Source organism: Nycticebus coucang, chromosome 11 (genome assembly GCF_027406575.1).
Source record: "Nycticebus coucang isolate mNycCou1 chromosome 11, mNycCou1.pri, whole genome shotgun sequence".
Lineage (NCBI taxonomy): Eukaryota > Metazoa > Chordata > Mammalia > Primates > Lorisidae > Nycticebus > Nycticebus coucang.
The window spans coordinates 26552635-26572709 of NC_069790.1; the positions used below are offsets into that span (position 1 = coordinate 26552635).

A 20075-nucleotide genomic window follows, 5' to 3' on the forward strand; every position below is an offset into this window, starting at 1 on the left:
TCCAGTGTCACAGCATCCTCGCCTGGTCCAGGGGGCAGGTCAGCCCAGCCAGGGCTCTTGGCCTCAGTTAGTCTGCCACCTGGTGGTCAGCATAAGCATTGTGCCTCTCACCCAGCCGTCCAGCTCCCTTCTGTCACCTGCTGATCAAGCCCCTCCTGCTGCAGATGGGGAAGCTGAGGTCCTGACAGAGGAAAAGTTTGCCTGTCAAGGCATCTGCCCAAGAATCCAGAGGCAGCCCCAGTCCACAGATCCCAGTCAGAGAAGTGGCAGGAATGTGAAGCCCCAGGTGAAACTGGAAGAGAGCAAGAGGTGGACTTGCAGCCATGGTGAAACCGATGGGGAAGGGATGGATGATTCACAACACACTTCCGACACCATAAACTAATTGCTAACACTAAATGCTAACTAACTACAAACGCCACTAATGAACAACTAACATTAACTAACACTAACCACTAACTAACCACTAACCGCTGACACTAACTGCTCACTAACCATTAACATGAACCACTAACAATTTATAGTAACAACTAATAATCACTAACTGCTAATTAATCATTAACACTAACCAGTAATTCACTGATGCTAACCACTAACTAGACACTAACTAGCACTAACAAGCTAACTAACACTGGTGTGCTAACACCACTACTAGCACTGTTAATACTAGTTAAAACTCAAAGAGACAAAAAATCTGTAATGACTTCAGCCTCAGACAGAGACTGCTCCCCGCTTTGCCCTACAGCAGTATGACCTCAGAGGCCTTGCCATTTGAGTTCTGACACCACCACCCTGCTCCAGCTCACCTGTATTCTTTCTACTGCATATTGGTGCCGTTTTAAAAATGTACTTGTAGGACTTATTTTCCAACTTTGTTAAAAATCAAAAACAAAGAGATGAAAGGATATCGTAAAAGCATCCTGCACCAGAAGTTGTATCTCTCTAGCCAGTTAAACGATTGCTCTACTCACTTCAACCCACTCCCAGCTGAGGACTGACGGGTCTGTGGGCCCCGACAAAGCCATGCAAGAGCCTGACCCTGGATGCCCTGGGTGCGAGTGTGAGCGGCACGTGGGCACTGAGCATATCTGCCAGGAAGGCCGGGGCTCATGTCACCATCCCCCTCCTCACTAGAGGGAAAGCCATGAGAAAATTGTGCTGTAAATCACTTTTTACCCTTTAATATTTTTGGACAGATGCTTTTGTCACCAAGACATGCAAAGCTGCTATTCTTTTTAACCTAAATTTTTATTTTTTTTTTATATTTGCATTCATTTTTATTTTTGTAACACAAACAGAGTGGAAGTGAAGGGGCAGACCCAGCAAGGTTCTGGCACAGGCTCTAAGACATTCGGTTATCCTCAGGTTTGTTTCGAAAAGGCAAAATCTTGGGGCCCTGTTGAAAGAAACTCTCAAGGATATCAACCTCCCTACAAGTGGCTTAAAATAAAAACCTCCCATCTGTTCACTGACATGGGAGACTCCAAGGTGAAATGCAAAACAAACCTGTTTGGAAAATGCTGGACCTTAAAACAAAAGCAAAGGCTTCAAAGATGCCTTTAATACACAGAATCTTCCAGGAATCCAGGTGGCTGTGGGAACGGCAACGTCACAAAACCAAAAACCCTGAATAATAACATTTTCAACTGGAGAACTGCTGGCTTTAAAAAACAAAAAAGGGACTCTAGCTAAGATGAGGGTAACAAAATGTGGGGGGAGTGGAGTGTTAAGGGTCCTCCCCCAACACCTGCCTCTTCCTTTCTTTCTGAACAGATCCATGGAGAACAGGAACACAACACACTGGTGGGAGGGTGGCTGCCTGAGGTGTGGTACACGGTGGCCAGTCTCTGGGGGGCTCACTGCTTACCCGCCTGTCTGCCTGGCTTTTTCTCTGGCTGGCCTCTGCCTGTGCCAGGGATCCCACCTCGGCCTCGGCCGCCAAATACACCTCGACCAGCACCCCCCATGCCTCGGCCCTTCTGCTGCTTCTGGTGCTGCAGGCCACCTCGGCCACGGCCCTTAGCTACCACCTCCTCCTTGACCATGTCGATGATCTCATCAGGGATACGCAGGTACTTGAAGGTGCTGCCTCGGATATAGCACTCGGGCATCCGCCAGAACTTGTCCCCATCTCTGGATGTGCAGATCACCTCTCTCAGATTAATGTTCATCCAGTTGTCACAGCTCACCAGGTGTCCATTGTATGTCTCCCCATTTTTGAGCTCCACCAACATGGGGTGATTCTGAGCAGTCTTCAGCAGTGACAAGGGAAGCATGATGTCGGCGGGGACCAAAGCCTCCGGCCACTTCCGCCGCTGCCGCAGCTCACTAACCTAAATTTTTAAATGTCTCCTTGTATTGAGGTCACACTTAGATCTAAGAATTTTCTCAGGAAAATAAAAGGTATTTTTAATGATAATAACCAGGCAGAAAAACCATCATGCCAACACTGTGTGCAGGAATACACTAGACCAACGTTTCTGGAAGGTGATTTGCCAATAGGTATTAAGAGAATTATCACATGCATTGCACTGACTCAAACATTCTAGGTCTGGGAAAATTTATTTGAAAAGTCTAGGAGTTTATTCTGAAGTTTTTCTCTTTTTGAGATGCACCTGAAGGATTGTGTGCCAGGAAGTTTATTGACACAGTAGCTTATTTTAAAAAATAGGGAGAAACTTTCACCAATAGAAAATTTGTTAAATAACTATTTGCTAACTAAAGAATATTATATGGACTTTACAAATCATGTAGCAGAAAAAAATGTTTGCACGTGTTCTCCAAAGCCACCCATGTACTCTTTTTAAAATAACGGCTTTATTGAGATATAATTTACATGCTATAAAATTCACCCTTTTAAAGTGTATGATTCAGTGATTTTTCATATATTCACAGAGTTGCAACCATCACCACTATCTAATTTTAGAACATTTCATCAGGGTAGTGGGGAAAAGAGGAGGAATGTCAGGGAAGGCTGGTATTGCAGGAAAGGCTTCCTGGAGGTGCAGCAATGGAACTGAGTTCTGCAGGACAGATCTGCTGTGGGTAGACCAGGAAGGGAAGGATTTTCATTCTGACCTTTACAGTGTCCATTTCTGTCTGTCCTCTGTACTAGAATCTCCCTCCATCCACGTCAGTCAACAAACAGGTTCATGGATAGCGCCCAGGTCTCCCCTCCTCCTTCCTGCCAAGGAGGAGGCTAGAAGAGGGATGAATGGAGTTGATATGTTACAGTAAGGGGGCCTGTCCTTGGGTAGGGAGCAGCAGGCAGCAGGCAGCAGGCTGGGCCGTGGGAGGGCACACAGTGGAGAGAACATCAGGACCAGGAGTTGAAGGATCTCCACCCCAGTGAAAAATGGGGAAAGATACAATTTCCAGAAAAAGAAACCTAAAAGGCTAGCAGGCACAAGAAGAGATGTTCATGCTCATTAGTTATCGGGAGATGCAAATTACAACAACAACGCCGTGCCACTTTACACACTTGGCTTGCAAACATTCAAAAACTGGGTAATGCCAAGTGTTGGTAGGGCTGCCGGGATTCAGGAACCTCAAGTGCTGCTGGTGGGAGTGTAAATCTGCAGGCGAGCAATCTGGCACGACTTAGTCATCAAGAAGAGGCACACGGAACCCAACATTGCTCTTCCTGGGCAAGGGTCCTGGAGAAAGGCTCTCTGTCATAAGCCCCCCGGGGGACGAGCATGTGAATGTTCACCTAGAGGGCAGGGAAGACAGGACAGAAGAGTAGCACGAGGGCGATGACACCATGTGGCACCATATGTAGTCAAAACAAAGGACCAGATGTGTGCACAGCAACATGAGTGGATCTTTTAAAAGCACAGTGCCGAGGGGGAATTGTTAGAAGCAGGATGAGCCACATAACTGACAGTGTGAATATAAATTAAAAGTGCAGACACACAAAAGCCTACAGATTTTGCAAGATACACAGAAATACAAATATTCACATTAAACACACCAATATATTTGCCTATGGAAGGAGGGGTATGGGAGTGAGAGTTGGGATAAAAGAGAGTACCTTTTAAAAATAAATAAAGCAAGAGGATCCTTGCACAAATGAGTAGAATGTGGCATGAGCTGAAGAATGATAAATGCAACTGTGCACTGGAGGTGCAAATATAGGAGGTGGATTACTCAAACATAGACCTATTCATGTCCAAGTTTATTGGTTTGGCTGGGCCTTGGGTTATATCTACCCCAACACCCTGGCGAGAGGAACCAGTAAGAACAGACACAGAGGAACCAAGGAAGTCAGAGGTGGGCGTGCAGGGACCTAGGGGAAGAGTCCAAGGCAGAGAGGGAGGGCCTTTGTCCGGGGCTGGGCAGCGGCTTGTGGGACGGGGAGTTCTGAAGGCTCTCAGTGGCACTCTTGTTCCTCCAGAGGGTGGCAGACCCACTGCAGCTGCCTGAGCTCAGATGTGGACTCCAGCCGCATGTTGGGGCCAGCCTAGCACACAGATGTCAGCACCTGCACCCCCGAGCAGGAAGGCCTGGTCCATTTAGCTTGGGTCCTCCGAGCTGGCAGAAGCTCAGGGTCATGGCCATGCCATTTGCGTGATATCTCAGTCCTCACCTCCAGGGACAAGGGAGAAGATGTTAGGAAGGTGCCGCTGCAGCTTTGCTATTCAATCCCAGTGAGACTGAGTGGGCAGGAGAGGCCACATAGGAGAGACAGAGACGCGGGGCCGGAACGGCACGGACGTCCTCCTTGCTGCATTTCTTACTATTCTCTTTGCTCCTTTCTCTGCCTTTTAGCACTGCCTTCCTCTGAGCCCAGTTAAGACATTTATAGCTCCTTTCTTAAGTTCCTGGCCGAATAACTACTCTGTTCTTCCAGTACAACTTAGACCAGCCCCTGCTCTGGGGTTCCGTTTTGTTGAGTTCAACTCTGGCCACTGTGAATCTGTCCACAGGACAAGGTCCAAAGGGAGAGAGGACCCAGAACCTGTCTGAGGGAGGTGAGGGAACTGAAGGTAAATGAAAGAGAAGTAGCCTAGGGTGGATGGGGTGGGGGTCATCTGTATCTTTACAAATTCAAGGGGCTGTCAGGGAAAAGAGGGAGCCAAAAGGCGATGACCCACTTGACAGAGCTGACCAACCACTAGGGCTGCAGTGATAGAGAAAAAGGAGAAAGACTTTTGTTAGACTTTTGTTCTGTCTGACAACAGAAAGAGCTGTTGGTAGGTAGTAAGCTTCCTGTCGTAGAGGTATGTAACCATATGGTATCCAACACTGCTTTCTGAGACAATCCTTTCACAAGTCTTCATGGGAACTCCCTTCCCAGATCCCACTGATCTAGGCTGGGGCTACTCCTTGTCCCTCCCAGGGCCCCCAGAACCCCTGGTGCCCCGAGGGCCCATGACACCATAGTTCTATGTCTGCAGCTCAGACATCAGATAAGGATGCTTAAGACTCAGAAAGGCTAAGTTAGGAGTGAAAAGAGCCAGCAGGAATGAACAGTATGGACAGAGGTGGGAGTTGGGTCAGGTGCAATACTCCACAGCTAGGGGATAGGGCACATGCAGTCAGGTCTCTAGCACCATGCAGAGCCCATGGCAAACAACGGGCACCAGAAGGAGCCCAAGCCCCTGCTCATGCACACAGCACAGGGGCCTAGAAGTGTGGGCCCTGAGATAAATTCTCCCATCTCTCTCCCTGGAGAAAGACTGTCCTAAGGGGCAAATTCGGTGTCTTCTGGGTGGAATTCACTTCTCATGTCTCTGCCATCTTACTGTGTTTCTGCAGGTGTGGCAGTACCATCTAGTCTCTCTACTGTGTCTATTCTCTTCCTGTATCTTTCTTCTAAGTGCTTTCTGCTTCCCAGGCTCTGCTCTGGCCCTTCCTCCTGGTTTCTGCATCTGACTCTACTTTCCCAATTCCCTGTATGTCTATTACTTTCTCAGTTCTGCTTTCTCTGCTCTCTCTGACCATCTCTCTCCCAACTGACATACTCCCTCTCCCACTCTTCCTTATGTTCAATTTTGTGGACACAGAATTGAGGGATCACTTTAGACTCTCTGCTTTGATTCCTCTCCTGATCCTTGAAAGGCCTTCCTCCCTCCTGGTGAGTAGATGGTAGAACTTGGCCCAACTCAGATGAAAGACAAATAAAGGATGTTTACAGAAAGCATTCAGGTTCAGCTTGATCCAGGAGCTCAGGGCAGACCACCACAAAGAATGATAGGAGTCAAGGTGTACCCCAAGCTGGAATTTACAGAGGCTTGGCAGGTGGAAAATGGAGTTCAATAAGTAAGGCATGTCCTGGAGAATCACACACCTCTTGGTTGAGGAAGCAGTATAGGATGGCAACGATGAAGCCCTGTAAGCCCAAAGAGAAAGGACCCCATCAGAACACTTTGGTCTGGCCTCGATGTCAACCGTCTTTCTACTACCTTTTCTCTACCCAGCCCCAGGCTACGGCTTGAGCCAGGTCTGTGCCCAAAGGAAATTGTATGAGCCAGGCATATGGTCTCATATAATTGCCAAAGCAAGGCTGCCCAGGGCTGTACTGTTGACCCAATTTCTCTGGCTTTCTTTATTTCTATATTCCCCATAATGAGCATATCACTTGGCACATAAAAGGGCTCAGTAAAAGTTGAATAGGTAGGATGGATAGATGATTGGATGGATAGGTAATTGGGTGCATGTGTAGTTGAATGAATAGAGTGATGGAGGGATGGATGGAAGATGGGAAGACTAATAGATGAATAGATATATGAATAACAATAGCCTTTACCCTACCATGAAGTCAAGCAAGACGGAAGAGCAACAGCACCTCCCTCCTGCCCAGGGACTTAAAGGGAAAGACTACCTATGGGACTCTCACCTGGAAGGAGCCTAGTCCCAGCTCCAAGGGGAGGCGGATGCCCAGGCCAGCATTGTCAGGCAGGAAGTTAAAGATGATATAGTGAATTCCAAACAGTGGGATAAGAAGAAGCGTCGACTTGGAGAGACGCCTATAAGAAAGACAAAACCTAGGCTCCTACAGCTGGGATTAGAGATACCTATGTGCACGTTGTCTGCTCTCACTCCAGCACCTCCCATGCCCATCCTGTGTGCCAGCCACCCGGGAAACTCCACCTCCCCACACTCACCCTGGGCTTCCTTACTTTGGGGCCCTGCGTCCTGCTGTTCCCTATGCCAAGTGCATTTGTTCCAGTGTATTCCAAAGTCTATGAGTCTTTTTCAAAGTCTAGTTCAAAGACCACTTCCTCCAGGAAGTCTCCCCTGACCTTCCCTTCAACCCCATATAGAGAGGATCTCCCTCCCCAGGTTCCCATAGAATTGATCCCAGCACTCAGCCTATTTGGCATAGAGTCCCCACTTTCCCATGTGGTGGTTTCCTAGCTGGAAGGGACAAGATCTATACTCTCTCTGGGAATACTTGGAAGATCATGAATGTCTGCTGGATGAGACAGAACCACATTGACTCCCCCTCCAGTGTGACACACACACACACACACACAAGTACCAATACTGAGATTGGATGTGGAGGCTGCCCTGAGCTGGTTCCAATTTCCTCAGCAGGATGCGGATAATATTAAGAAAAAGCCCAAAGTTCACCTGAAAGTAGAGGTGCAGGAAGATGGAGGGCAAGTATTAGGATAGCCCTGAGCCCCAGCCCATTTGAGGTCTGCAACCCCCAAATCCTTAAGACACTGGGGTGTGCAGACAGATGGACATACAGATCATGTGAGAGCCTAGAGGCGGAGAGGTCCCACATGCACAGGCAAGCCTTGAAGGGCAGAGGAGGCCTCAGGGTCCTCCTCCTCCCCAATCCCAGGATCAGGATTGGAGGGTCAGGCCTTGTCATCTGTCTCCAACCACTTCCAGTGCTCTTTTCTCTCACTTTGACCAGTTGCTAAATTGAGACAAATCTACACACTACCAAAGTGGTGTGACACTATCCTCCCTCCCTCTGCGTTACAGGTGGGAGCAGGGCCGTAAACGCTCAGCGCAGGTTCAGTGGGCTTCCTCCCACCCCCAGCCACACCCAGCAGTGCAAGATGCTATGCAACCAGCACCCCAGGGTCTGCCAAACCCTGAGCTAGAGGGGTCTGCATGCTGGTTGAAACCCCGCCCCTCAGATTTACCAACTGGATATTGTGACCCAGAGAGGGCCTCCCAGAGATCAGAGGCAGAGCAAGGCCTAAACCCAGGTTTCCTGACTCCCAGCCTGGATTCAAGTTTCATGTTGTACGAGGCCCCTCGGTGGATCCAGAGAGGTTGATTGAATAAAGCAGAAGATGCTGGCCCAGGAACTGACCGCAACGGAGAGCACAATGGGCCCTTTGATGATCCACCAGTAGGGGGAGCTGTCGTCCAGGTCCCAGCACCTAGAGAGGACGCCATGACCACAGAGGCTGGAAAGACCCCTTTTCCGTGGGCGCCCAGTCCCCTCTCTCTTCTCTCGGACATTCACCTCTTTCGGTCTCACCCCATGCCCCCTTCCAGCCTTCTTTCCCGCCTCAGCCAGTTAGGTCCTCCCCCAAAAGGGGCGCCTCAATCCAGGCTAGGTTCACCCTTTCTCTCCACCTAAATGAATAAACTTCTCTAAAATCAGTCTGTTCGATGCCCCCTTACTGGCCCGGACACTTCTCTTATTCAGGAGGCCCGGCTGACAGCGCCCACTCCCCGCCCGGCTCATGCCCCTTCTGAGCTCTCTGGAGTGCCTCGGTCCCAGTACCCCGCCCAGGCCGTCCCCCTCCTCCTCCCAGCCTGGAGAGCGTCCATTCCACGCCCAGGCTGACCCAGGGTGGGTCGGTTCAGACTCACGCGATGTCCTCGAAGGCCACCTTGCAGCCCACCCACGTGCCGGTGAGGATTATGGGCAGCCCTGTAGGGGTGCAGAGGAGACAGGAGGGAGCCGGCTGCATCCCTGGCTCTGAGATCCGGCCTCACCTCCCACCCTGTGAAGAGCGAGCGCTCTCTCGCACTTTCTGTGGGACTTGGGCTCCCCTTCCCCTCTCTGAGGCTCAGGGTGTGTGAGCTCTCGGGCCCCCTGCCCACAGCCCTCCTCCTCCCCGGGGAGTCCAGCCAGCCCTCGGTGCTCACCCCAGCCAGCGAGAACCAGCCACCAGAAGGCGCTCCTTGAGCCGGGGGAGGTAGAGGCCAGGAGGCAGGTCAGGTAGACAGCTTCTGCCAACAGCCAGCTGAAGTTGGTCATCGTGGCAAAATGGGAGGCTGCCACAGAGACCTTGCACAGAACCTGGGGGCCAGGACCTGGATGCTTCAGAGCCGTGCTGCCCTTTGGAGCGCCACCTGTCTGCCTCACCGCACTTAAATCCAGAACGTCCAGCCCCCCTCCACCTTAGGCTGGGTCATCCCACTCCTTGGGCTCCCTTAGGGGATATGGTAGCATAATGCGATGGTTACAGGCCCTGAGTTGGGATCCAGACAGCCTGAATTCAAGTTTACCATCCATTACCTGTGTCAACCTCCTCATGCCTCAGCCTTTCATCAATATCTAGCTTAGGTCTTTTTCATAAGGATTAAACTGCCTAAGAGTCGCTTCTGTTTTCACTGTCATTCCACCCTTCCTCGATCTCAAGTCAATCCCTAGAACTGTGACTATAGAATATTTATTCACGCACACCTGTCTTGCAGACACACACACATACCCGTGTCTTGCACACATGCACACACACACACACCTGCGCATGCATTCATTCACTGCACTGTCACTCATGTGTCAAGGCGAGCAGGACCACCTCTGAGCTCAGACAGCCCAGGTTTGGTCCCAAACCCACCACTGCACAGTTGGGTGATCTTGCCAACTGCCCCTGTTCTGAAGATTAAAGGAGATAATACAGTTGACCTTTGAACAACACAGGTTTGAACTACCTGGGTTCAATTAGATCCAGATTTTCTTCTGCCTTTGCCATCCTGAGACAACCCCTCTTTTTCCTCCTCCTCACCCTACTCAATGGGAAAATGATGAGGATGAAAATCTTTATGATGACTTCCACTTAATAGTAAATATATTTTCTCATCTTTATGATTATCTTAATAACAACTTATTTTCTCTAATTTACTTTATTGTAAGAATACGGTATGTATTAATAAGACATATAACATGCAAAATATGTATTAATCAACTGTTTACCAGTGAGGCTTCCAGTCAATTGTAGGCTATTAGTAGTTAAGTTTGGGAGAGTCAAAAGTTATATGTGGACTTTCAGCTGTGTGGGAGTTGACCCCCTAACCTGTGTTGTTTAAAGACCCCTGTATTATGTAAAGCACTTACTGCAATGCTTGGCCCAGAATAAGCCATATCACATACTGCTACTAATTTTTCACTAATTAGCTGAGGTCACTTGTTAGTTTACTCACTTAGCTGTTCGTTTCCAGCACAGTTTTAGAGGATCTACTAGGTGCTGGGCCTGAATACTTTGCCCAACTTCCTTTAAATCTCAGTCTTCTCTTACTCCCCCCACCCACCCCAGTTCCTCACTCGTGTCCCAGGTCCTCCTGTCTTTAAGAGTATGTGCACCCTGGTCCCTCCACTTAGTGTGTCCTCCCTCCCACCTCATCTCCCCATAGTTACTCTTACCCAGCTCCAAAGCCACCTCCTCCCTGAAGCACTCTCTCATTCTCTCAGCTCTCATCTCTCAGCTCTCAGCTCTCAGCTCCCTCCACTTAGGAGTCCCATAATCTGTGTTGCATTCTGTCCTCTGGGAGCTTCATGAGGGAGGCACCCAGCTCTGCCCAGCCACAGGTGGACGAGTGCTCAGGGAGGTAGGAAAGGCAAAGGTGGGGCAGAGTAAAATGTGGTCTTGGTTGGAATATGGAATGTGGAGTGTGCACCATGGGGAGGAAAGGCAGGGGCTGACACTATGGTTCAGGAAGGGCATGAGGATTTAGGGCCTGTCACAGGGAAGAGTGATTTCCTTTTCTGTAACTAGCCATGTAGAAGCCCCAAGCCCAGGCCCTAGAATAAGTCAGGCACATTGAGGTCCCTAATCCCACCTTCTATGCCAACCCACCCCAACTCTCCACCCATGGGCATTACAGTGGAGAAGCTGCAGTGGTCAGTGTCGTCACCGCGGAAGAAGGTGGCATCCTTCAGGAACACAGCTCCTGCCTTGAGGATGAAGGTGGTGAACAGCTGGGTATGGATGTAGTTCCGAGGGCAGTGGAGCCGCCTGGGGGGAATGGGAGAGAAGGATGAGGGGCAGGAAGCCAAGTAGGAGGGCTTCCACTGTGCCACAACAGGGGCCTGGCAAGGCTGGGCTGACCAGTGCAGGAGGTGAATCAAATGGAGTTGAATTGAATTGAGCTGAACTTGAGGCTTCAGTTTTAGCCTTTCAAGACAGCTGACCAAGCACTGCCTTGGGCTCAGCGTAGGTGCAGGAACAGAGAAAAGTACTTGTCTCTGTCTCGAGGGCATTCATGGTATGGGGCACAGTGGCAGAAATGGTGGGCACTGCCAGAGGAAGCCCCCTGGGTGATCAAAAAGGAAACTCATCTCTAAGAGACAAAGCACAGCACAGGCCAGATGTGGGGCTCAGACTTTGAAGTCCAGGAGGCCTTACAAGAGACAATGGTCAGATAGTTAGAGCAGTCAAGAAGAGGTCTGTGTAGGAGGCAAAAGGATTAGATGCAGGTGGGAGCTGGGCTTTGGATTTTGATGAGTGTAAATACACTGACCAAAAGGAGGCAGTCCAAGCAAATAGAATGAGCACCACATTACTAAGGTGTGGAGAGAGCAGTAAGTTCTGGTGTGTGAAGAGATGGGTCTTGTTGGGGAAAAGGGAAGGGAAAATTATGGACATAGCATAGTGTCTACATCTGGGAACCTCTTGGCTATCGAGTCAGGGAGTCAGACTTGGTCCTCCAGGCAATAGGAAGCCCATGAAGATTCTTGAGGTAGTGATGAGGATGGCAAACCTGAGAGCAAGCAGGATGGTGATGGCCATAAAGAGGGCTACAACCGAGATGCTATGGCCCATGGTATAGATGATCTTCATTGTAGAGAAGTAAGATTTCTGAGGAGAGTAAAGACAGAAGGTCTTAGCTGGGCTTTGGGGAAAGGGAGGCTTGGCAATCGAGCAGGTGAAACAGTTCTACCCCAGGCTCCCCATCCAGAGTAGAGATGTCTGTGATAACGTGGGAAGCTCCCTCTGTGCATTGAAGCTTCTGTTTACAGCCCATCTTTCCCCAGCCTGATGGTGAGGGAGGGACAGTGGTGGCAGTAGAGATGCTTAACACTTACTGTGCTCTGGGGTGGGAAGAGGCAGCAGCAGAAACTACCTGTCCCTGGGGAATGACAACAGCCTGAGAGGAAATCATCTTGTTTACTGACATCCAGCTTGCTTGCTGGCTTGGGAACACAATGTCCCCCAAGTAAAGGAGACAGCCAGGGACAGCTGGGAAAGGCCAGAAACAGCTTGGAACAGCCACAGGCAAAAGCTTCCCATCCAGGTGTTCCAATCAATCAGAATATATACTGGCCCCCAGAAATGAAGGGTACAGGCAAGGGAAGTGAGTGGGGCCCAGGCACTGACCCCAGTTTCAGCTTTTCTGTGGGACACATGCAATCAGCACCCCTCTCTGACTCAGTCTTTTTGTCTGATGAGGTCATACGTTACCTTTCAGGGCCATGAGACAGAGACATGTGATCATAGATGTGGAAGCACCTTGCAAAGCCCTGCTCCATGCAGAACTGTGGGATGCACTGGCTGGGGATAGGGGATCTCTGTGATCATGTCTGGGCTTGAGTTTCCCTCACCTGCCCACACCACAGACATGCACACTGATCCACAGATTGGGGACCAGAGAATGGAAGGAAGAGCTTTCCCTGGGTTACCAGGAGCTTTGTTTCCTCTGGAACCACTCAAAACTTCCTGCCCTGGAGGCCTGGGCTCAGAAAGGAAAGACTGCCCAGCACTGTGCCACCTGCTCTCTGCTGTTCCTCTCCTCCAAGCAACTTGGCTCATGTGACACCCTTGAGCAATCTGGCAAACCACTCCCTCACCTCAGGACACTTTACTGCCCTCTTCTGGAAAACTACTGCAATGAATCATCCAACCTGCCTGCCAGAAAGGGAACAGCAGGCCCCACTGCTGCACAGTCCCTCTCATACAAACGTCCATGGCAATCCTGCCTCCAAGATGCTGGAAAACTTACCTCCTCAGCCAGCAGCTCCAAGGGCACAGGGCAGGCCACAGCATAAGGTGGGAAGGGCTCAGACCACCCCGTCATGGTACAATCCCGCTTCACAGCCCCTGGGAGGCAAGCAAGAGGCTCTGGTCACAACTCCTTGCCTCTCCCCAGGAAGGGGGAGGCACTGTGGACTACTGAGTAACCCTGGCAGGGTTTGCACAGGCAGTACCTGTTAGTACTCTGTTAGTGCAGAGAGAGGGCAACCTTCCCTCTAGAAGCCTGGGCTCCAGGTCCAGTCTGCCTAGGACACACACTAGGGCCTTCCCCCTTGCCCTTAAAGGTGTCACTTGTAACCAGAGAAAGTCATGCCCCCTGAGGGCAGAGAGCAGTGAGCTGGGCCACCAGCATCTTAAGGGAGTGGGGAAGACATTTAGGCCAGGGAGGTGGGGCAAGAGGCAGGGTGCCTTCTATCCTCCTCATCCTGGGCAGCTGGTGGCACCCTGGCATTCAGGCAGGCCCTGCCCTCCTCTGCTCCCCTCTTTGCCTCCTGCTAACATCTAGAGAGAGTGTGCTCCATGCCAAGCTCCAGGTTAATGCTCATGTCTCCCCAAGTCAGGGGTCAGGAAGCAAAAGGTCAGGGTCATACCAGCAGAGGGGAAGTTGGTATTCAAACCCAGATCTGCCTGCCCAAAAGCCAATGACGTGTCACTGACACTGGTAATTCTGCCACTTCCAGATGAAACTACATCCCTTCCCACTGCCTCACCCAAGACCCCTCACCTGGCTCTGAGCTGAAGTGAGAAAAGAAATCCGGGCAGGGGAGGGTGACCCACTCTCCAGAGCCTGCCACTGGCCAGCACAGTAGTCCATCCCAGGTCCTGGGGCAGCCTAGGTAGAGAGATGGGGGCAGGCCAGACTCAGCCCCAGGGTAGGGCTGCCCCTGACATGCTAAGTGGCAAGGCACAGATGGTAACGGAATCAGAGGAGCCCATACCCACGGTAGTGTTGGGCCTCCCTTCTGCTGCTTGCAGACAGGAAATCTCATCCTCTCTCAACTGGGTGATGACATCACATTCTGGGTGCACATAGCCCAGTGCCTGCAGGAAGGAGTTAACAGGGTGAGTCAAGTCAAGGTGCTCTGGTCTGCATGGCCTGAGGACAGAAACAGACCTTGGTTCATTCTGTGACCCTTGGTCCATCCTGAGCCTAAGCACAGGCCTGCCCCACAGTGCTTACAGGTACTTTTGAACGTTCAGGTGTAGGAATGGAGGGAAGGAAGAAGGGGGAGGGAGAGAAGAATGAAGGGGAAAGGGGGCGGGAGGATAGCAGAAGAGAGGAAGGAAGGAAGCTTTCCCTTTCCATCTCGTGGCAGTGAGTTCTGAGACACATTGACCAAATGCTTTGGAAACTCTCACAGAGACACAGAGATGGCCATCTCGGTCCTTGCAATGGCCATTTCTCCTTCCCTGTGTTACTCTTTTTGCTCTCCACTCCTGCTCCTTTGAAGCAATTCTGCATAAACTATCGTGGTGGGTAGAATAATGACCCCCAAAGATGTCCTAGGAACATAAATATGTTCCCTTACATGGCAAAAGGGCTTTGAGAAGAGTAAATCAGCCTTATAATGGGAAGGGGAGAGAGAGCCTGAGATTCAGAGATGATACACAGATATACTACTGGCTGTGGAGATGGAGGCAGGGATCACAAGCCAAGGAAAAAGCAGGGAAATGGACCCTCTCCTACTGTCCCCACACGGTATGCAGGAAGGAATGAAGCCCTACCAATGCCTTGAATTTAGCCCATAGGAAGTCATGTTGGACTTCTGACCTTTGTCTCAGGTTCTGCACTCGGGGTACCCAGGCAAGTGAGTAGATTAGTAAGTGGGACAGTACATGGGTGAACTTGCAGTTAAGAATTCTCCATACTTCTTTCCATAAAACTTGTATTAGTTTGCAATCCCACCAGCAGTGTAGAAATGTTCCCTTCTCTCCACATTCATGCCAACATCTGCAGATTTGGAACTTTGTGATGTGGGCTAATCTTACTGGAGTTAGGTGACATCTCAGAGTTGTTTCAATTTTCATTTCTCTGATAATTAAAGATGCTGAGCATTTTTTCATGTGTTTGTTGGCCATTCATCTGTCGTCTTCAGAGAAGTTTCTATTCAAGTCTCTTACCCACATAGAAATGTTTGATCTCACAATCCCATTACTGGGCATCTACCCAGAAGAACAAAAATTGTTTTACCACAAAGACATTTGCCCCAAAATGTTTGCTACAGCTAATTCATAATTGGCAAGTCATGGAAACCACCCAAATGCCCACCAACCCATGAATGGATTAACAAATTTTGGTGTGTGTATACCATGGAACACTATTCAGTCACATAAAGGTGGAGACTTTACATCTTTTATGTTTACTTGGCTGGCGTTGAAATAAATTCTTCTTAGTAAACACATTCTTCTTACTTTACATTAGTAAAGTATCTTAAGAATGGGGAAAAAGTATCCAATGCACTCAATACTAATATGAAACCAATATATAAACACACACTCATATGAATGATAAAACACAAATATAGTCTAGCAAGGGGTGAGGAGGGAGAGAGGAGGAAGAGAAGAGGGGAAGAGAGAGGGCATTTGGTGGGATCTCACCTAATGTGCATGATGTGGGGGTGTTCAGCGTGCCCCCTGGGTGAGGGGCTCTCCTACAACTTGAACTTTACCTTGGAAGTGAGAACAATGTAACCTAAAAATTTGTTCCCTCATATTAATTTGAAATTAAAAAAAAAGAAAGTACATGGGTGAGTACACAAATGAGGAGAAACAGCAAGTGAATGTGGATGCAAAGATGAATGAATGAAATAGAGACTGCCTGGCTGGCCAAGTATGCACAGCCAGACAGAGGAGTATATGGGTGAGTATACGGTGGAGGCGTGGTGCATGAGTGGGGTGCTGTGTAAAGATAGCTGGGCCCATGGATAGGTAGACGGAAGGAGCATGGCCAGATGTGTGGCCACACAATCATGAGGGCTACAGTTTTGGGAGCTTCCCAAACCTGGTGCTGCCAGTGACCACAAAGAATAGTCTCTGGAAGCTGTAAAACAAATTGTTTTTATGGAAATATTCTAGCAGTATTTCTGAAAATGTGCCCCCAAAAATAACTGGAGATTGACAGGGATAGGGCCAGGAATATGCAGAGATCTTTGGTAGATCCAGGACTTTGCATTTCAACAAGTTCTCCAGGGAGCTCGGAGTCACCTGCAGGAATTCCTAACACCTGTTGCTCCCTCTGCCCCAGACTGGAAGAAAACTAGAGTCAGAATGAATAAGCACTTGGGAGGCCAGTTTTATGAGACACACTTCCTGAACTGTGAACTGGGTTTACAACACACACATTTTTGTATAACATGCACAACCAGTGAAGACGTCTATTCTCCGAGGCTTTTGCACGGGAGGAATGGCTGGGAAAGAGAAGGGCCTGGTCCTAAGGGACCCCATGCAACCTGGGATCAAAGGCAAGACAGGCACTGCAGGGGACTGCTCGTCTCACAGGGACTGGGGAGGTGACATTTGAGTTGGACCTGGAGACAAAGGAGCATTTTGAAACCAGACACACAGAGCAGTGAGAAGAGCATTCAGAACAAGGAGAACAGCCTGTGCAAAGACATACCTGGGGTATGTCAGGAGCATCTGAGCTGTGCAAGGAGAGGGCAGGTCTAACGCTTGTCTCCTCAGGGACATCCACACACACATGCACCCCCCACATACCTCCGGTGTCCCGCGGGATCCATGTCAGGAAATGTTTCATCGATTGTTTGACAGCAATGCAAGTGCAGCCAGCAGCACAATGGACATGTAACAGGCTGGGGTTAGGGACTCCGACACCCAGGTTGAGGACAGTGGGGAGTGGGGGAGCTCATGGAAGATATGTACGCATACACACTGGCTTCTGGGGGAGTCTGGGGGAGAATCGACGGCCCTGCACCCCTGGCCTCGCTGCCTATGGTGGCTGCTCATCCCAGCATCTATGAGGACAGAACCTATGCCAGGAGACAAAGATTCAGTTCTAGCTCTGACACCAGCACCATCTGTTCACTGATAAGCACCTGCTCTCATGACACCCTCCTAAAAATAAAGCTTTTACTGGCCAGATGCAATGGTATAATCCTAGCCCCCTGGGGGGCCAAGGAGGGAAGATCACTCGAGCACAGGAGTTCAAAACCAGCTGAGCAAAAGTGAGAGCCCTGCCTCTACTAAAAAAAATGGGAAAATCGGCTTGGCGCCTGTGGCTCCAGCAGCTAAGGTGCCAGCCACGTACACCTGAGCTGGCATGTTCGAATCCAGCCCAGCCCACCAAACAACAATGACGGCTGCAACCAAAAAATAGCCGGGCATTGTGGTGGGCGGCTGTAGTTCCAGCTACTTGGGAGGCAGAGGGAGAAGAATGGCTTGAGCCCAGGAGTTGGAGGTTGCTGTGAGCTGTGCCACTGCACTCTACCCAGGGTGACAGCTTGAGGCTCTGTCTCAAAAAAAAAAAAAAACTTTCTTAAAAAAATGGAAAAATCAGCTAGCCCTTCTGGTGAGCACCTGTAGTCCCAGCTACATGGGAGGCTGAGGCAGGAGGATCGTTTGAGCCCAGAAATTTGAGGTTGCTGTGAAATAGGCTCTCTAGCCTTGGCAGAAGAATGAGACTCTGTCTCAATCAATCAATTGATAAGGCTATGACTATAGGGTGCACAGAGCTTAGAGGGAGGGACCTTCTCTCCAGATGGAGAGGACAATACGAGTCCTCTGTAGTGCACCCCTATGCCCAGCCTCTGATAAATCCCAGAACCCCCTCAATGCACAACGCTAGCCACCAATACTTTCTCTTTTTACAAGAGACAAGTGAGGTTCAAGAAGGGTGAGGAACTTGTGCTCAGTCACACAGATAGTTTCGTGGTTCCAAGATTCAAGCCCAAAGCTTAGGGTCAGGGGCCACGAGGTACCTGGAAGGCTCGCAGTGCTGCAGCCAGGCATGGAGGAAGGAGATTTCCGTTCTCCTAGGCCCTGAGGAGCAGCAGCAGCCTGCCAGCCACCAGTAGCTGTGACTCCCCTCCAGGCCCCTGTGTTCACATGCAGTAGCTTCCTGGAAACGATGCTGGGAAATTGCAGCATATTCAGAGAGGACACCCTGTCCTGGTGCCCCATACTTCAGCGTTCTAGGCCGCACAGTAAGATTTGGCTTCAAAAGCTCCCCCCAGATACTATGAGAGGAGGAGCCCCCTAAACACAGGAGCAGGAGAAGCTACAAGCACTCAAGCCCTATGCTGGCCCTGCCCACACAGCTTCAAAGGGAATCCCCAAATTAGAGTGTGGCTTGGGGAGTCCTAGGGCTGGGGAGGAGTCTGGAGAGCCGCTCACGGGAGCTTGTGCAAGCACCGGCACATGCAGCTTGGAGAAAGCACAGACTTGGGGTGTGAAGAGGTGGCTTTTGCTTTGCCTCCCCAGCTCTCAGACACTGTCACAGGGCAGACAGAGTCTCAGTGGGCCCCAGAGGGCATAGCCAGGCCCTGGGGCAAGCAAGAGGCAATCAGCTCAGTTCAGCCCTGGGAAGGAATTGTGGGCGCTACCTTGAGTCAGAGCAAATTGCTTAGGGAAAAGAAAAGAAGAAGGGAGCCCCAGGATCCCTTCTCTGAGCTGCTTGTGCTCTGGAATGGCAGTGGGCCTTGTGGCTCCCAAATCTGGAGCCTGATGGGAGAGGCAGGAGGGTCTGTGCTGGCTACTCACAATAGGTACTGGGCCCAGCAGGCAGAGGACGCAGATGCCCCATGTGCGGTGGTCCATGCTGGGGGCTCAGCAGCAGCTCCGTCAGACAGCCTTAGTGTACCTTGGCTCTAGCTCCACACTGTCCCTCAACACTGCCACTGCCTCCGCACCCTCTGCCTCCCCTTCGTAGGTGGCTGTTTACATAGGCAGGAGGCAGCAAGGGGACACAACCAGCTGAATATTCACCAGGACTGAAGGACACTGTGCCCAACTCAGCCCTGAGCCTGGGGGTGACTTCGTGTCTCCAGCAGGGAGAGGCTGAGTCCCTACCCCACGCATTTCCACTCTGTCTACAAGTCTGCTTATAGACTGATAAAAAGGCCCAGACAGGGGACAACCACCAGACACTGCTTTCCCTAGTTGATCAACATGCTTTGCCATTTTTTTCTCTGACACTGGAGTGACCTCTCGAATGCAGGGATTATAGAGAACAGGAAGGGGACCTGGGCCTGCCCTTAGAGACCCCCCCAGGTTGGCTGATGCTCCCAGCATCACTGCCCATGAAGGAGGGTAGGGTGTCAGGCCAGAGGGTTGACATGAGCTTAAAAAAGAAAGCATGGCCACCAAGTATCAGCATAGGCTGTCAAAGAATGTGTCCTATTAGCAAGACCTGGTTTCTTTGCCTGGCAAAGACACTAGCCCGGATGGTGAAGTGAAGTCTGCAGACATCATTGCTATGGGAGCTTGTCAAAGTGTGCCTAGAAGTCCTCATGACAAGAGGGAAAAATGAGGCTGATTGGAAGCCTCATAAAGGGATTCATGGAGCATGTCATCTCAGACGGGAGAAGACAATTGTCAGTTACAGCAATGAGAGGATTTACACATTCACCCAGATTTCATGAACATGTATTACCCGGTATTTTTATTATAGTTTTAGACTTTAAAATGCAGAATCACACTTGGCCAGGCTAACGACAACATTCTAAATTCTCCAGCACCTTGCACAACATTTTTGATTTTGAAAGCCCTGGATGTCCCAGCAGCTGATTTGTCCTGACATTCATGCGCAGATTCCCACTCACATACTGCTGGGCTGGACGCCGGGACACCAGACATGTTTACAACTTCCCATCATGAATGTTGAAGGCTCCTTGCCCCTGCCACATCCCTGGATTTAGAAATCATTTGACATCAGCAGGGCTTTAT

At 50.2% G+C, this 20075-nt stretch overlaps 2 protein-coding genes across 2 annotated transcripts; both read right to left on the reverse strand.

The window, feature by feature from the left end:
* Window positions 1-1263: 1263 nt before the first annotated feature.
* LOC128598698 (U6 snRNA-associated Sm-like protein LSm4) lies at window positions 1264-2323 on the reverse strand. Its single transcript, XM_053609353.1, has one exon. The coding sequence runs from the start codon at window positions 2274-2276 to the stop codon at window positions 1857-1859; it is 420 nt and encodes a 139-aa protein (XP_053465328.1). The 5' UTR covers window positions 2277-2323; the 3' UTR covers window positions 1264-1856.
* A 1711-nt stretch (window positions 2324-4034) lies between these two features.
* Window positions 4035-18947, reverse strand: GHRHR (growth hormone releasing hormone receptor). The gene is made up of 13 exons (XM_053608690.1): window positions 18891-18947; window positions 14114-14216; window positions 13900-14007; window positions 13144-13241; window positions 11905-12002; window positions 11027-11159; window positions 9070-9223; window positions 8791-8851; window positions 8282-8351; window positions 7487-7578; window positions 6842-6971; window positions 6293-6334; window positions 4035-4588 (listed from the first exon to the last, which is right to left on the reverse strand). The coding sequence occupies exons 1-13, from the start codon at window positions 18945-18947 to the stop codon at window positions 4463-4465; spliced, it is 1272 nt and encodes a 423-aa protein (XP_053464665.1). The 3' UTR covers window positions 4035-4462.
* Window positions 18948-20075: the final 1128 nt, after the last annotated feature.

Excerpts from the sequence above, each read along its gene's own strand:
- LOC128598698 (XM_053609353.1), bottom strand. The coding sequence starts at position 2,276 with ATGCTTCCCTTGTCACTGCTGAAGACTGCTCAGAATCACCCCATGTTG.
- GHRHR (XM_053608690.1), bottom strand. The coding sequence starts at position 18,947 with ATGGACCACCGCACATGGGGCATCTGCGTCCTCTGCCTGCTGGGCCCA. Across the intron at positions 14,217-18,890 it reads TGCTGGGCCCAGTACCTATT|GCACTGGGCTATGTGCACCC; the intron begins GTGAGTAGCCAG and ends TCCTTCCTGCAG. Across the intron at positions 7,579-8,281 it reads CCATTGTGCTCTCCGTTGCG|GTGAACTTTGGGCTTTTTCT; the intron begins GTCAGTTCCTGG and ends CTCTACTTTCAG.